The sequence below is a fragment of the Myodes glareolus genome, chromosome 14, assembly GCF_982192425.1.
Source record: "Myodes glareolus chromosome 14, mMyoGla1.1, whole genome shotgun sequence".
In the NCBI taxonomy this organism is placed as follows: Eukaryota; Metazoa; Chordata; class Mammalia; order Rodentia; family Cricetidae; genus Myodes; species Myodes glareolus.
Window position 1 is genome coordinate 57,767,397 of NC_142039.1, and position 18,033 is coordinate 57,785,429.

General features: G+C 44.8%; 1 protein-coding gene across 3 annotated transcripts in view; it reads right to left on the bottom strand.

Moving 5' to 3' along the window:
• The window catches only part of Nedd9 (neural precursor cell expressed, developmentally down-regulated 9), a 170,130-nt gene that overhangs the window by 44,280 nt on the left and 107,817 nt on the right, over positions 1-18,033 (bottom strand). Inside the window, exon 1 of one of the 3 annotated variants that reach the window (XM_048420313.3) lies at positions 3,974-4,133. The exons of 1 other annotated variant lie outside the window; for it this stretch is intronic. In XM_048420313.3, coding sequence (XP_048276270.3) covers positions 3,974-3,985 — 12 coding nt within the window. In that variant the 5' untranslated portion in view covers positions 3,986-4,133. Of the gene's footprint in view, positions 1-3,973; positions 4,134-18,033 lie in introns of those variants that run through there. One more of the 3 variants, XM_085699417.2, reaches the window with a different exon arrangement.

Below are 18,033 nucleotides of genomic sequence, written 5' to 3' on the forward strand. Positions count from 1 at the left end.
ACTTTGAAAGGCATCGAGGCAGGATTTTGTCTAGCTTTGTTTTATTTTGACAGGGACTGGGGGCAGAGGACATGGGAAGGCACTTGTTAGGTTCTGAGCACAAGAGTAGCGTGTGGCCCAACAAGAAGAGGATGCTGGAGAGATTCAGAGTGTGCTGCTCAACGTGTTAAACTTGCTATTATCAGGACACCTGCATTTTGACAAAGCCTTGTCTCTGTGTATGGAAGACCTTTAGCTCTGAAATGGGTTTGCTAAATAAATATAAGACCATAAATAATGAAGCTACGGGTTTTTTTGAAACACCTTCTGGGGCTTTTCAATCCGCAGACAATATGCAGCATTTTAAAAGCAGGTGGGTATGGAAACAATCCTAAACTGGAATTGAACACGGCAATTTATCAAGAAAGATTTTACAGCTGAAACATCAAAGCAAAAAGAGAATTGATATTTCTGTATGTTACAAATAGCCATGTTAGCTAAATCAATTTCTCCGACTTCTCTAGCTTCTCCCTTAAAACAACTTTGGAAAATAAAAGTATTTTCAAAGTTCCTCTGCAAAAGCTTTTCGTTATGTTCTTCTCTTTTCCTTGGACTTCTTTGTCTCCATTCAACTGGACCACAGGAATCTGAATTCAAGACAGTAGATTTTTTTTTAACTGTATTGCCATACTTCACCATACTTTATTTTTTTTTAAGTCAAAACACTTATAAAGTGACCTTTTCTTCTATAATGACTAGAAAATGGATTAGATTTTGACTAAAGTAAACACTTAAGTGTTATGAAATTTGACGAAGCCATGAAAGCTGCTCAGCCATGGGAACTCCCTCACAGGCTGTACTTGCTGAACATCTTCCGGGCCTGGGCATGAAGTGGATAGGACCTCATTCCTGGCCCCTACTATGTGGGCAGGGCCCTCAGGGCTTCTGTTAAAAACAGGGACTGGAACTAGTGTCTGAGCTTCAGGACAAAGGGCAACACCTACCAGCCACCTCCAGACCCTTGAACAAACAAGCCAAGGCCACGAGAAACATATGATATACATTAAAGGGATTTTTATATAGAACCTCTTGTTATTGTCATTTTCTTTGCGACAATGTCTCACTATGCACCCCTAAGTAGCCTGGAACTCAAAGGGATCCACCTGCCTCTGCCTCCTGAAGTCCCGGGATTAAAGGGGTGCTCTATCACGCCTGACTTCTTTACATAGAATCTTAACAGAGGAAACCCTCACAGCTACCTCTCACCCAGGCAGACTCTTTTAAGAGAAATGGAACATTAAACACCTACGACAGTCTCCACATGAACAAATAAAAACACAAGTGAAATAAAAGCAGGCTCGATGTATACTAAGCGGGCAGATTTGCCTAGAGCAACAGCTTGCGTTCGGTAGCCCTCATAATTGTAAATAATTGCTAGCTGCCTGGAGCTGTGTATTTTAAGGACAAAATAAGTGGAACTTGATTGTTCCCTGGTTAAGGACTCTAAAGTAGCTAAACAAGACTATCCAGTTAACAACAAGAGGTAAAAAGGAAAGAGAAAGAAAAAGGAAACCTTTTGAAAGGAAAAAGAAAGCTTTTGACTCTGACACACATCTCACAATGATCCATTTTTAAGTCCATGCTGGATTTATAGTTGATGGCGCAACATAGTGTTTAAGAGATAATTCCAGACTCCTGGTTTTACAATCTAATAATTATCTGGTTTTACTACTTAAGTAGCTCAAATTCAACAAATAAATGCCAACTTTGTATTTCACTTTGTAGAGTTACCACTGGGGGAAAAAAAAAAAAGACTATCCTGAGGGAACATTCGGGATGAAAGAGTTCTGAACTTTCTGGAACCAGAACATACCAGTCGGAGGGATGGCTGTTTCAGGGAGCTGCAGATGATTTCTGTTTTAGTTGTTTTTTTTTTCTCCCTAATAATCATCAGTATTAAATTGAGGTCCTTTCTAATCCCGTGCTCATCATCTGGTGGTATTGGAAAAATCACTTGGCCTCTGTGGACCACAATTACTACCTCTGGAAACAAGTGTGTGTGCCCTAGCGCTTTAGGGAGAGTTCAATATGGCTGCCTCTCCTCTCTACTCAGCATGCCCCTATTTTAGCATCTCCTCCACACCATGACTAATTCTCTCCTGAAAGAAAGTTGCCTTTTATTAGCTAATAGGACAGGAGGAAAGTGGCTCACTTCTGCTCTGGCCAACACAGGGTGCCTACGTGTCATTTGTGTACTTGGGGAGTTCAGCCTTTTTGCTGCTGGAGTTTCCTATGATAATAATAATAATAGCACTAACAACCACTGCCATGTATTTCTATTGCTTGGCAGTGTGTTCAACTCTGGGTAGACCTGTCCAAGTGGGAGGCTTTCCCCAGTCGCAGCTTCTCACCCGCAGTGGGCATCACCCGTTCCCATGACATTTTTTTTTCCATAAAGAGCAAAGCTAAACATGATGAGGTCACTGAATCAAAGTGACTTTAGACTTCGTCACTTTCTCAACTGCAGCACTCACAGCTCGCATCAACCATTTCTTGTTCCAGGAACAGCCTGAGGAAATCCTTTCCCTTTCTCTACAGCACAGTCTTGATCCAACAGCAGGGAGAAAAGGAGAGAAAAAAATTCCAGGAGAAACATTATGTAGCCCCAGTCAGTTCTGTGAACAAGGAGACAGTACTAGGGAGAAACACTTCCAAAAAAGATTCTGTTCCTGCCAGGTAGGAAGCTGCATCTCCCACTGAACACTGGAGCCATCCTTTCTTCTGCTCCTCCCCACTGATGCCCAAAACAGAAAGCTGATAGTGGAGTGATAACGGATACCTGTGTTGTCTCCAGACTGCTGGAATTTCCCCAAGAGCCATTACAATAAAGACTGGGCATTTCGGTCCACAGTTTTCAAACAAGATTTACAGACACTGGACAAAAGATCTTGATGTTAACCTGTGGCTTTTAGCTACAGCGAGGGTTTACAGCCTTCTATCCAAAAGGATGGACCAGAAGCTACACGCCTCAGAGCGAAGCAAAGTTAGCCCCTTCTAAGTCAGTTAACAGGATCTGTTAAGCCACTTTACCAAAATGAACTTGTATAATAGCACTGTGCTTTGAAAGTAGAGGCCTATTCATCTTTTTTTTTTTTTTTTTTTTTTTTTTTTTTTTTTTTTTTTAAGGCATGGCTAAGTCATTGCGATCTGCTACTGGGCCAAGTCCCTTGGAAACGGCCTCCTTAGACGGGATGTGCTGAGCAAGTCATAATCATTTTGCCAAGAGTAACCCCAGAAACCGTGGTGCAAAATGCAATGGAAACTAATGCTGCCAAGATATGAGCCCGACATTCTGTAAGCGTCAGGGAAAAGAAGCCAGCCGGAGCCTTCATACTTTCAGACCCGTTTAAAGCCCAATACAGTGTTACCCAGAAATGACTAACACTCATTTATTCATAAAGCCAAACTATATAAGGATGCGAGAATTCTCCATCATCAGCCCTATGATAGTTCCTGGATTCTTAATTTGCTTCTACCGAAGAAAGTGCCTAGAGCAGACAGTTTCCCAGATCAAGTATTTAAGGCAAACTCTGAAAACGTGCTTTTAAAGTCCATCAAAGACTCAGTAATTCTGATTCCTCTTACTAAGGCTCCCCAGGTCGGCTCTGGTCAGGCAGAGACCTGCTACCTGCCTGCTGGGATGTGAGTTAGACACCTCTAATCTCCAGAGGCCGCCGCTGCCCGCCTCTATGCTAACTTTTCTCCACAGCCTTCCACTACTCAGGGCAGCTTTCAGAGCCCGGTACCGCGAACTAGCAGATCTGAAAGCGCAAGCCTGCTTGCTGGTAAACCCCAGAGCACCATGGAAACGAGATCAGACGCAGCTCAGCGAGACCAGACACACGAGGGATCCCCGCACGGTTGTCACGGTGGGAGACCCGCAGGCACAGCTGTCCCCAGCTTCCCAGGAGACGTGTACAAAAGGCGCTCTTACCTTATACTTCATCGCGGCGGTGGTCTGGTAGGATGAGCCCTGGTTCTATCCTAGTCACTCAGTGAAGCACTGCAGTGCCTGCCCCTCCATCGAGCAGAGGGCAGGATAGAAAGGAGAACCTTCGCCTCCCGCGCACTGCGGAGTCTCTGAGCTCACAGCTAGACCAAGACCTGCAGATCACGGCTCTCATTTACATACTTCGCCGCCATTGGCTGGTGCGGGGAAAGGTACTGCCTCCACCCCGCCCACTTCTAACTTCTGAAAGACTCCGACAAAGAGAGTGTAATATGATCATTTCTTTTCACGTTATCAAGAGGGCGGAGTAGAAAACAGAAAGCGAGGAGGCAGCCCAAACCACCCCGCGAAAGAAATAAAAATTTAAAGAGGAAAGGAATAGGAACCAGACAAAGGAGATACGTTCCTTTTGAGATTAACCGAAAAATTTAAAGGGTCCGAATTCACAAAGCAGTCTTGCCGATCTCTCTCCTCCTGTGACCTAGCAACTAGTTCATACACCCATTCCATTTCAAAGCCATTCACCTCACAGTCTCTACATGAAACGAGCGGGAGAAACAAAAGGTTTTCTGTCTCCAGACCCTTTTTTTTTTTTAAACTAACCACCCCTGCTGATAACTCTCTCTGTGTTCCTTTATTTTTCCCCCTCCCTTTTCTGTGTCTGTGGCCCTTTGCTTGCTTTCTTACTCTCTCTCTCTTTTCTTTTCCTTTTTTTTTTTTTTCCAGTGTTCAAAGTACTTTGCAAAGTCAGCCTGCTAGGAGCTGGAAAACATTTCTTCTCGGTGAAAAAACCTCACAAGCACAAGGTTTTCCAGGACTTTCTCACTAGGACCTCAGAGAGAGGAGTGTCAGACACATTAAGAAACCTTGGCAGTCTTTGATGAGGATAAAGGTTAGATGGGAACCCATGAGGGTCCTATAGAACACGCGCTATAGATCACCCCTCTTCGCCCAGCACTCTGCTCTTTGCTGGCATTGCCAGGTCAGGCTTTGAACACTGAGGCTTTTTCCTGCTGACCTCTCTCCCCAGAATGACCGATTAACCCACTCACACTTACTACCCAGGGAGAAGAACCCCACTGTTTGATAAGCCTGGTTAAAAACGAACAGATTCTCCCTGGCAAAACATGGGATATGATTTGTGCAGCTGTTTCATTTTGAGATTTGTCTAGAGAAAGAGAATCACTCAAGAGAGGACAGAAGTTCCTTTTCCTTGGGCCTCAGGACTTGGAGCATTCAATGACTATCCCCTAGTTGGGATGCAGTCCAGCCAGACTGCTCGACTCGGGTGGAAAAATCAGCTCTTAACTTTTTTCCTGAATAAGCTGGACCAGAATTCGTTTTGCCTCCCACCTTCCTCTCTAAATTCCCAATGGATTACAACTTTTGAAAACCAAATGACTGAAGCAAAAAGCACAGGAGAGCAGGTGCCCCACAAAAGTGGTTTCTGGGTGTAGGGTTTACATTTGAAGTCCATGGTTGGCTGTGGTTCTGGTGCCCTCGTCACTATGCCCCAGGAGCCTTGATGAAGTTGGTATCGCTGATCAGGCCTCTTCCAGGTCATGGCTTTTGCTCCTTGGCCTCAAAGCAGAATTGACCTGGGTGGTTTACAAGGTCTTTGGGACCCAGATTAGGCGTGAACAGAGTGGTTGAAGGATCATCCTGGTAGCCCTGCAGGCACAGCAGTTAGGTCAGCTTGCAGGAAGCCTGTCTTGTAACTACATAGCCATGGGAGTAGCATGAGTCTTTCTCTCTGGTGAAGTGTCCTGGGCCCCAGGAGATGGAGATGGCTTTACCTTTGGCTTCTTCAGCAGCTAGGCTGAGTCTTCCATTGGTGAATGTGAGCAAGGCTAACCCACCCCATCTGAACATTGCAAAAGGGTTTGGGGAAGCCTGTGCCCTCAGGTGTTTGTGAAATTGCATTCTCCAGCTAGAGGCCTTGATTCCTATCGTGTGACCTTCTTGTTTAGGAATCGCTACAAATTTCTTAATTTTGCAATTTTAGTCTCCTTAAGTATAAACCAGAGAATATAATTATACACACCCGCTGGGGTTACAGTGAAGATTAGATGAACTAATGTCGATAAATATGGTTGCTTGTTCCTGGCATTGTTATTTTAATATCGATGTAAGTTTTAATATATATCATTTTGCTTTTATTGATTTTATTACATATCATTAGTGTTGTGAATTAAGTATTTGGTATGTTAACGACAACTACCACTGTTGTTGCACTGCTCTTGATAATAAGTGCTGTAGGCCTTCATAAATAGGTGGAGAAATCCCTCCATTTGGGTCTTATTCTTTTTGTTTTATTTTATGTGAATGAGTATTTTTGCCTGTCTGAAGTCTGTGTACCATGGACATGCCTGGTGCCCATGGAAGCCCAGACAGGGCATTGGAACCACTAGCTGAGCTGCCATGTAGTTGTTAGGAATAGAAGTCAGGTCCTCTGGAGGAGCAGCCAGTGCTCTTCACTACTGAGCTGTCTCTCCATCCTCCCCTCCCTGTGTGTCTTATCTTTCCACAGACTTTCTATTTGACAAATCTCACTTGAGTGTCTATCAGGGGCCAGGTACCTCTCTAGACGGGAGAAGATGAAAACAGCTTAGACAAAGTTCCTGTCCCTCGTGGAGGAAAATAATTGAGGGGAATATATAATATGAATTGCAGCGGCAGATTCTATGAAAAGCATACTAAACAGTGGAAATTTCTAGAGTAAAACAGATCAGCGTCTGTGTGGAGGGTGAGTGGGTGTCTTACTTTCAATAGAGCCATCAGAGAAGCTCCTGAAGGAGGTGATATTTAAACAAAATCTGAATAACATGTGGGATGCAACCACTCCCGGATCTGAGGAGAGAACATTCCAGACAGCAGCGACACATGGACGAGAAGGCAGGAGGCATGAGCTCTGTGTAATAGCGGCTGCAGTCAGCGGCTAGCACAGACTACACAGGACAGAGGCAGAACATAGGCGCAGAGGCGGTGGAAGGGAGCTGGGATTTTTCCTTGAGTGTGACAGGAAGACACTGGAGGGTTCTGAAGAGAAATATCTATTTCCCCCCGATTTTCACCCTTAAAATATCAAGCTGTGATCTCAGTGCCGCTTGAGTTTCACAGGTAATGGTGCTTTATTGGTTATGTTCCCTTTGAATCCTTCAAGGAAACACAAATTCTCTCAGTGAATAAATAAACAGCCCTTTCTGTATCTGTTGCCTGGGATGCTGGATGTGAAAAGAATGTTAAACCTGGAGTATATAATTGAATTATGCAAGAAACCTTTGGATTGGTCCCAGAATGGACCGGGATCCTGGGGCTCAGCTCCACCCTGCACTCACCAGCTGCCTTTTCGGGCTAAAATGATGCTTCCTTAGACCCTGGTGCATTCAGGAGTCAGGGAAAGGACGCCCGATGCCCTCAGAGATTTCTTTAGTAGCCGTTGGACATCGGCAGGGACATAGATGGAAATCAAGCAAATGCTGGGACAGCCCATAGCTCAGGCAGAACCCTGGGGCTGTTCTGTAAGAGTGAAGGGCAAAAATCTCAGAACTAGGGCCTGTGAGCTGCTTGGGAAATCAAAGTCTCATACAGAGAACCAGGAGGACACCCAGAGAGTGACCTGCGGTCACGTGTGCCTTAAGCCACCTTCCTGAGTCTCCACTCTTCTGATTTCTTTTTAGTTTCCTTACGTGAAATCTCTCTGTGTCTCTCTCCTGAGTATACCACCTATTTAATCCCCACAGGACAAGGCAGATGACATTAAGATTGTGTTTGGCAATCTCTTAGTGATAGGGTAATGCCTTAGGGAGCAGAATTGGGACACTCTGGTGTGAAGTATCATGAAGACTTCATCCCTCCCCCTTTCTGTTTCCTCCTCCACAGGCCATGCCTGTTCCTTTCCGACTTTGCAGACAGGTCCCTCTGCAGAGAACACTCTCGCTACTTGTCTGCTGTCAGCGCCAGCTTAACACACTAATGCCTTTGTGTGTGCTGGTCCACAGCCCCCACCCTGCCCACCTCGCTTTTTCAGAACAAATCCCTCCTTCTCCCGACTGTGCCTCCATTGTACTTGGAACACAGATCTCTTGGAGCACTTTTCCGTGTTTGCATGGTGACGGTGTGTTGACATCTGTTTCCCCAGCTTTGGGGTGGGTTCTGAAAGGACAGGGGAATAGCTGGCTGACCTCTCTGTCTCTTTATACCTTATAGGTACTCAGTCATTGCCATATGAATAAGGAAGTAATTCAGAGACCACATGTTTACCTCCAAGTTCAGCGTAGTGCCCGGGAAGGGAACAGGAGAAAACTTATATCTGAGAACATCCCGCAATTTACACTCATTAGAATAAACACGGAACCAATGGCAGACTGCTGTCAGTTCTGTCTGTGTGAGCTAAAAATAGCACTCACAATTCCTAAGTGGCTTGGGAGGAGGCTAAAGAATAACATTTTGAGAGATGTGAAAATTGCATGTAATTCAAATTTCTGTGTCGATATGTAAAGTTTTATTGACACACAGCCATCCCTGCTCATTTACATACCGTCTGCTGAGCTACAAAGGTAGGGCTGAGTGGTTGCCCCTAAGGGCAGCAGAGCCAAAATAACTATCATAAAATTATAAAATAATAACAAAATATTATTATAAAATAATAAATAAAATGCTAGTACGTATCTATAATCCCAGCCCTGAAGAGCACTTGGTGACTTCAAATCAGTGTGGGTGAGATGAGAACTGGCTGCCCCACATCAAAACACACAAAGATGAAATAGACAAATAAAATAGTGCTATCTGGACCTTCACTGAAAACATGCTATTTATGTTCTAAAGTAAAATAGTCCAAGATCTTTCCGGCTTTGAGTTCAGATCCTTCTACATGGGAAGCAACCCAGAAGCTGCATTGAGATCAGACCAGAGGAAGCAGGCTAAGTAAAGAGGCTTGACAGGACTGTGTGTTACTGTTTCTAGTTTGGTATCAGGTTTTCTTTCTCCATACATATTAAATCATCCCCCAAAATATTGCCCGTGCTGCTTTCCCGTTCTATATTAAGTCTATAAAACCTGCTAAAAAGAAGCCATTGAGTGTTCTCTTTCAGTCCAATGAGTGACCTTTGACTGAGATTCCTCAGGTGCGGGGGCTCTAAGGTAGATGTTTGCCGTTGTATGTGGCCGCTTGTTTGTTTCCTGGCTTCCCAGTCTCCCGAAATAACCACACAGAAACTGTATTAATTAAATCACTGCTTGGCCTATTAGCTCTAACTTCTTATTGGCTAGCTCTTACACATTAATTTAACCCATTTTTAGTAATCTATGTATTGCCACATGGCTGTGGCTTACCGGGTAAAGTTCTGGCATCTGTCTCTGGCGGGGCTACATGGCTTCTCTCTTGACTCCGCCTTCCTTCTCCCAGCATTCAGTTTACTTTTCCTTGCCTAGCTCTGTTCTACCCTTTCAGGCCAAGCCAGTTTCTTTATTAACCAATGGTATTCACAGCATACAGAGCGGAATCCCACATCGGTTTACAGATGTCATTTCACTTAGCATTTGTCTTGGGTATGAAATCTAGGAGGTAGATTGCTCTGAGTTCATATATTACGTCATGAACACTTTGGAAGGTTTTACAGTTCACATAAAGTTACAGGGCAGATGAGTGACACGCTTGCAGTAGGAACCCAGTGTCCTCCTCCCCGAGTCAGTGTGGCCTCAGCCACAGGCTGCACTGCCCACCAGGCTTCCTCTCAATACTATTATTTAAACCCAGTTGATTGTTTCTTTAAGGGTAAGTCTGTGGCTTAGTGGAGAACTAGCTGAGAAGCAAATGACAGTACTGTCAAATAGTGTAAACACATACACACACACACAAACACATGCACACGCATGCACACACACACATACATATATACACACACCACATACACACACACACATACACACACATACAAACACATGCACACGCATGCACACACACATATATACATATATACACACACATACACACACATACAAACACATGCACACACATGCACACACACATACACACATATATACACACACATACACACACACACACACACACACACACACACACACACATACAGTTTCTCCCATTATTCGCTGTCCTCTTCATCCCTGGCTTACCTAAATCTCGTCTTGTCCCAGCTTGCAGCCCATCTCTGACAGGAAACTTTCCCCAGAAAATTCTCTATATCCTTCTCTCGCATCCCAGACTTCTACCCTCCCTGTGTCTCCTATCATCTAAGGTCAAGGTCATAGCTTCCCAAATCCTACTTCCCTTAAGAACAATCATGACTGTTTGGCCTTCTTCTCTTTACGTGTTAGATTCAACTGTCCCCTCCTACCCCTGACAACACCTTTAATGTATTGCAGCCTAGAACATTAGCCAAGGGGCATGGGCTACTCAACCACTCCCCCACAACACTCTATTACCAATAGTGAACTAGGAATAAATTACATTTACTAAAGTAGTTGGTAAGGAGATTTTTCTTTAAAATTTGACTTTGAAGGTGAGGGTAGCGTATATAAAAAAGGCTTGTTGGTTCATGATCTGTTTTAAGTAGGCTGTTTGTTTGTTTCCTGGCCACCTGGCAACTCAGCCCCGAAATAATTACACAGAAACTATATTATTTAAAACACTGCTCTATCTTCTTATTGCCTAACTCTTACATATTAATTTAACCCATTTCTAGTAATTTGCGTATCTCCACGTGGCTGTGGCCTACCGTGTAAAGTTCCAGCATCTGTCTCCGGTGGGGCTACATGGCTTCTCTCTGCCTCTGCCTCCTTCCTTCCAGCATTCAGTTTAGTTCTCCCCTGCCTACCTAAGTTCTGCCCTATCAACAGGTCAAGACAGTTTCTTTATTCACCAGTGGTATTCACAGCATACAGAGGGGAATCCCACATCAATGATCCCTGGGTTACTTTAGATTTGGTTTCTCCTTAACTCAATGACAGGTCACCTGGAGCCAGGCGAAGCTCTGAATTACATAAATTGGAAATGATCCCTCTTATTACATGGCATGGTGGGTCCCACAAAGGAATGACTTCATGGGGTCTTACCCTCAGCCAACCTTTCACCACATAAATGATGGTACAGTCTTCTAAAAAAATCTACCATTTCTCCCCCTTCTAGCTTCAGTCCTGGGAATGCAGTGGTAGACTTAAGTGTCTTAGCTCCTGCCAATCACTATAAACCCGGTACACCGTCATAAGTAGAGGATCTTGGGCAGTGTCTACACTTGCATTGAAAACCTGTGTAACTGTGAAGTTTTGATTTTTAGTGCTGTTAACTTGGGAATACTTAATTACCACCTTTTCTCTTCCTAAAGAACTAAGGAACTTTGACAGCTTAAATTGCACATTAGGCGAATTCACTCAACTCTAGTGAAATATGACAAGCATTGTGGGTCTCCACTCAGCATGCTTTTCTTTCTTTGAAACAGCTAAAGAATTAGCTAAGGCGTGAGGTTGTAAGGACAATATAGAAGCAAACAATAAAGATGTACATTTATTGGGTTCTACAAATATGCAAAGGTTCACATTTCAATACTTTATATGTACCCAGTCAGACTAAGGCAAAGTGTTCACCAGAACAGAAGGGGCTTAAAGGCAAATGTGTAAAGGCTTCCTGGCACTGATGCATGCCTGTTTTCTCTTGCTCCTAGGTGTTCTGGTCTTGCATGCTTTACTTTGTCCAACTTGTGATATAAAACTGCCATGGAGACCCCTTCGGCTGGTAAGTAGAAACTTTAGATTGTGGAGTTTTACAAAGGTCAAGGTGATCTGCCAGTACCAACCAAACAGGAAGCCCATGACTGGACAGAGCAGAGTTTTCTTTTATAGGCACTGCCCAACTTAACAACAGTGCTACAGAACATCTTTTAAATGAAAAAGACAAAGGCATTCGTTTCTACCCCTTGTTAATCCTCATACTACAATGTCTGCTTGCAAAGTACTTGCTTTAAATACTCTTCCTATTTTTAATTGAATTTACTTATTTGTGCATTGTATGGGTATTTGTGCTTTGCGTGGGTATGTTCATATGAGTGTGGGTGTGGATGTATGCAGAGGTCAGAGGACAATAAGTAATGCTACATGTGTGGGTACTCACAGAGCACAGAAGAGGCCTCTGGATCATTCCCAGCCCCCTACAGCTGGAAGCTGGCGTTATAGGCAATGTGAGCCCTCAAAATGGTGCTGGGAACTCTTCTCTTAAGGAGCAATATGCATTCTTAAATGTTGTGCTCTCTCTCTAGCCCCTGTTCCACTTAATATTTGAGACAGATTCTCTTGATAGGACATGGGTCTTGCTGTTTCAGTCTATGCTGGTTGGCCAGAGAGCCCCAGGTACCCTCCTGTTTCACATGTCCAGTACCTGTGTTGGTGGAGTAAGCTGAAGGCACTTTGAACTCTGGCTCCTGGCTCCTGGGTAGGCTTGGGTACTCTGTTTTCAGTGTACTCCGCTTTGCTGGAGTCAGCTATTTCTTGACGGGTTAGAGATGCACACCCTCTCCCCAGCAGTCCTAAAGAAGCCCAGCTGTTTCAGTTCTCAGAGAAAGCCTGTCCCGTGTCCCCACATCAGCAGCAAACATACACGGACCCAAGGGCCTCAGGCCTGTTTGTTCAGTCCAATGCATTGCCAGCTGGTGCTGATGAGCCAGGAGAAGGAATCCCAGCCATGCAGGGCCTGGTGGAGGGGCCAGGGGGAGAAGAATGTGGGATGGGGACACAGCAGACCGTGCCCAGGTCTAGCCTAGTTTTAGAAGAGTTTAAAAAACAAATTATTGTTTTTTTAAAAAAGTTTTCTAGCTACCAGCAACCTTTTATTTTAAATGCCTGCCCAGCATGGGCCCCAGGCTTAGGTGGTGGCAGAGGCACCAGTGTTCATCGTCAGCTCTCCCAGTGGAACATGGATGGCACATTCTTTTCTGCCCACAGAAGCGGAGAAATGAGGGGCAGTTCCCTTCCTTATATGAAAAGCTGAAGGGAGACAGCGCTAATGAGCGGTCACAAGCTTCTCAGTCTTACTCATGGGCACTCTGCAAAAGCTGAGGTTTGCAGAGTATGAGATCCCTCAATTTGCTGCAGCCTTGGCACTCTGTGGTTTCATCCTTGATGGGTAGACAAGTGGGTGTTACAAGGGTTTCCTCAAACACTGATGCCCAGCGGCTCCATGACTCATGTTCTAAACTTGAGCTTCTGGTCTTAGCAAGGGCAGAAAGTAGTGACTTTCTGGCTTCTGCTGACCTTTGGTGGCAGAAGCCACAACACTCAATTTGACATCCGCAAATCACCCTACATAGACATCCCTCCTTCGGTATGAGTGTGTGGGTGGGGGGTGATTGGTTATAGGACCTCATATAGGTGGGTATCAGAATCCATGGATGTTCAAATCTCTTGTATAAAACTGCTCGGTCATTTCCAAAGAACGCATGCACATCTTCCTGTATGCTTTAAATCTTCTTTAGACAGTTGACGCATTATACCCAATGTGATGTAAATGCTGTGTAAATAGGTGATATAGGGAATAGTAACAAGTAAAAACATCTGTGCACATTCAACAGACACGCAAAGTTTTCCCAAGCATTTTCAATCCACAGTTGACTGGATGGAGAATGTGGAACCCGCCATATGGAGGGATGAATCAAAAGCTATCACCTATATACTTCCTGTTGTCAAAATAAAAGTCCCTCTTCCAGACAGCTCTTTAATTCTTTCCTCTCACATCCACCTAGGGACCCAACCAGTCATTCTATTTGTTCTCAGTTCTCTAGTCTAAATAAATAAATCATAATATTATTATTTATGAATTTTTGAATAATAATATTCTTATGAATAAATTCAGGTCTCCTCCCATGTTTACAGATTAACAGCTCCTTGTTATCCCAGATTAGACAGGCTCCCTTGGGGTCAGAGACCAATCTCATGAGAAGCTTCATTCACCCTTCAGAGGACTCGTGGAGAAAATGAAGAGGACACCATCTTTGGTCAATTCAACTGGGGGCTTTGCATCCAAGTAAGCCTTGTAAAAAGGTCCTAGAATCTTGTATATTTTATTTGTGGCAGTCTGAATACCTTCTCAAATCTCCAGACATTTGCAACTCACCTTCCCCAGTGTCAAACAATCTCTGTAGCCAGAGAGCAAAAGGTCTTACACGCTGGCCTTCTAACTCTATCCTCAAGCCCCTACCTCTGCCTCCATGACCGTCAACACCTGTCCTAAGCAAGAACATTCAGCACAGTGCTAGTGTTTATGTGGCTAGAACAAGGAGATGAGAATGGTTCCAGAAACACAAGCTTCTGACCGTGACAGTGACGATGAATTATTTCCGTTGATATAAAATGGCCCTTGTAGTGTTACTGTCAGTGTTTCAGAGAGTACATTCTTAATTTCTGCCCCTGCCTCCTGTGGGTCTGTCTAGCATGTGGCCCAATGTGAGTCCTGCATGGCACGTTTGAGGGGCCACGCTCCACTGAGAGCCACCTTCGCTTCCGCTGAAGCTGGAGGCTTTCCCTGTTTGCTAAAACCTTTACCTCTCCCTGAACCCGATGCCCACCCACTTCCTCTTGCTTGAACTAGATGCACCTAGTGGTTTCCAAATGGACTGGGGGCCCTTTAATTCTCTGCCCAATTGGTTCGTGTTTTCTTTTCAGGCAGGGCTTCCCCAAGGCTCCATTCTCAGCACTTTTGCCTTTTGCCTCCCCGTTTCTCTAGCACATCCTTTCCTGTGACGTTGACTCTTACTTCTACGCCAAAAATGATCACATCTCATGGTGTAGGTTCTGAGTCACGAACTTACTTCCTACTATGCCCAACTATTACAGTGACATCTCATAAGATCTCTATATTCACATGTTGTGATTAATTCTATGTGTCAACCTGACTAGGCCATGGTCTCCAGAGTAGCATACTAGAGGCCAATATGAAGATAATTTTATAGATGAGATTAACATTAATAAATAAAGGGATAAAGCTGATGACCCTTCATCACCGAGGTGGGCCTCATCCAAGCAGCTGAAGACCTTAATAGAAAACAGGTCAAGGTATTCCAAAGAAGATAAAAGCCTGTCTGCATTGACCCCAAGCTCAGCTGCTTCATCAGCTTGAGAGGTCCTTCTTGAGTCTTGAGTTCACCTGTCTACCCTGCATATTTTGAAGTGTGAGCCATTTCTTAAAGCATAGTCATCATAATTCCCCCATTTGTCTCTGTCTGTCAGTCTGTCTGTCTGTCTGTTTGTCATCTGTCTGTTTCTAGCCATCTCCTTGTCCTCCAAACAGATTTTCTTTAGACAAGAACTTCCCAAAGCTGCCTGTGTGTTAAGGTCTTATGTTCAAATATATGGGTCTGTTGCAATAGCTCTTACCCTGTGGTTTGAGACCCCCTGGGGTCGCATGTCAGCTATTTATGTTATGATTCATAACAGTAGCAAAATTACAGTAAGGAAGTAGCAAAGCAATGATGTGGTGGTGGTGGGTCAGCACAGCATGAGAAACTGTATTAAAAGGGTCTCAGCATTAGGAGGGTTGAGAACCACTACTCTAGTGGGAGGTAGAGGAATCTTTTGGAAGTGGACCACAGCAGGAAGGAGTTGAATCATTGGAAAGGAATTGTGGGACACCAGTCTCATCTTTCTCTGTTTGGTACCCAGTCCTGAGGTGAGTAGCTTCCTAGGCCACATGCTCCCACTATAATATGCTGCCTTGTCGCAGGCTCTAAAGTGATGAGGCTGGCTGCAGGTGGAAAACGCTAAAACTCCGAGCCTTAATAAACATTTGGTTTTCAGTTAATTATCATAGGTATTTTGTTATAATAGAAAGCTGACCAACACGCCACTGCCACCACCACCACCACCACCACCATCACCATCGCCACTGCCACCACCACCACCACCATTGCCACCACTGCCCCCACCACCACCATTGCCACCACTGCCCCCACCACCACCATTGCCACCACCGCCACCACTACCACCACCGCCACCACCACCGCCACCACCATCATCACCACCACCACCATTGCCACCACTGCCACAACCACCACCACCACCACCACCATCACCATCGCCACTGCCACCACCACTACCACCATTGCCACCACCACCCCCACCACCACCATTGTCACCATAGCCACCACCACTACCATCTCCACTGCCACCACCACCACCACCACCACTACCACCACCACCACCACCACCATCGCCACTGCAGCCACCACCATTGCCACCACTGTCAGCAGCAACAGGTTCTGTTTCTCAGAGTAATACAAATATGAAGCTCTTTTGAATGAACGTTGTTTACTTGAAGCTAGTCTTTAAGTGTTACCACAGTGCTTTAAACACTATCATTGTCTCAGTCACCGTGAGCCAAACCCTCACCCTGATTGTACTTCCTGTGTGCAGTCAGTGTCCAAGTCATGCCATTCTCTATCCCCAACAGTTAGAGCGTGAATGGCCTCCTCTCATCCAGCTGCTGGTAGACCTTCCCAATCGTCACAGGCCTGGCCAGCCAGGGGTTTTTCTGCATTCCTCTCCACAGTGTTTTATCTAAGAACCTGGCCTGTTACTCAGAGGAAATCAGTCTAAGGTCTTTGAGATGTTGTGTGTGCACCAGGAAAGGAAGGCTTCTCCATCTTTGGATCATATACATTAACCTATGCTTAGCGGTACAAGCTTCCTCCTTGCAACACGTGTCTACAGGGAGGAAGGACGAACGCAAAGTGAAGCAGAGACATTAAGAGCAGAAGAATGGACAGAGCCCTGACCCTGTTGGCGTCTCCTGAATCAGCCATGCCTGAAGTCTGAGATAAGACAATCTAATTTATAAAGTGACAAGCTGGTTGGCTTTTGTCGACATGATACAAGCCTAGGTGTATCTGGGACGAGGGAATCTTAATTGAGAAAATGCCTCCGTAAGATTCACCTGTGGGCATATCTGTCCGGCATTTTCTTGATTAGTGATTGGTGTGGGAAGAGGGTGCTACCTCTGGGCAGGGTGTCCTGAGGGTTAGAAAGCAGGCCAGCAAGTCAGGGAGAGCAAGTCAGGAAGCAGCATTCTTCTGTGACTTCTGCTTCGGGTCCTGCCTCCGGGTTCCTGCCCTGAGTTCTTGCTTCGACTTCCTTCCATGGTGGACTGTGGAGCTGTGAGCAGAAATTAACACTTCCCTCCCAAGTTGCCTTTGGTCATGGTATTTTACCTTACCATAGTAACAGAAACCTAAGGCAGGTAATGAAAATAGTGTCCCTGAACCTAATTTGAACCTGGCTTCTTTCCTTCACGCTAAGGTGTCTTTGTTAATCCTCTATCAGAGAGCAAGGGCATCTCCCCATTCATGTGCACTCTGTATATCCTCTACATAGAAGTCCAGAGTTCAGAGACACTCAGTGTGTTGCACTAACTCCTGGCTTGGCTTTGAGGTACCAGATGCTTCCTGATATTGTCCAATGGGAGAGGAAGAGGTGGCCAGTAAGGTGACAGAAACAGAAAAGGGAGCTAGGTGTTAGGAAATTGCTGGCTGACAGTGCTTCAGAGCATGGTGACACAGATTCATTGATTGACCGGGACACAGCTTTGACAATGAAAGGGAAGGCAAGACATCCTTTTCTGCTAGGTTCTGGGGACCAGGGTCTGTGCACCTGTAAACGATCCATTTAGATGTCAGCATCCCATTTCCTTGCTGATTGCTGTGTCCTTGTTAATAGCTGCAGAGATCTCATGCTCCCCTCCATTAATGCTAATTGCTCGACATCACACTAGGCACTGTGGGAGCCATAGAGATGAATAATAGCCAGACACTGCCCTTACTTCTTAAATACCTATTACAGTTGCAGCCAATGTAACTTCATGAAGATAAACTTGTGCTGGGGAGGGAAAAAAAGTCACACCATCAAGTTATGTAAGTTTCTATTTTAAAATCATCTGGTTCCAATTTGCTAGCGTTAATGCTTTCGAGCTAATGCCAGAGCGCTACGTTGATTTATGGAAATACTTTAGCACATTTTTCCTTCGCACTCTTGTACAATATATTTACCAC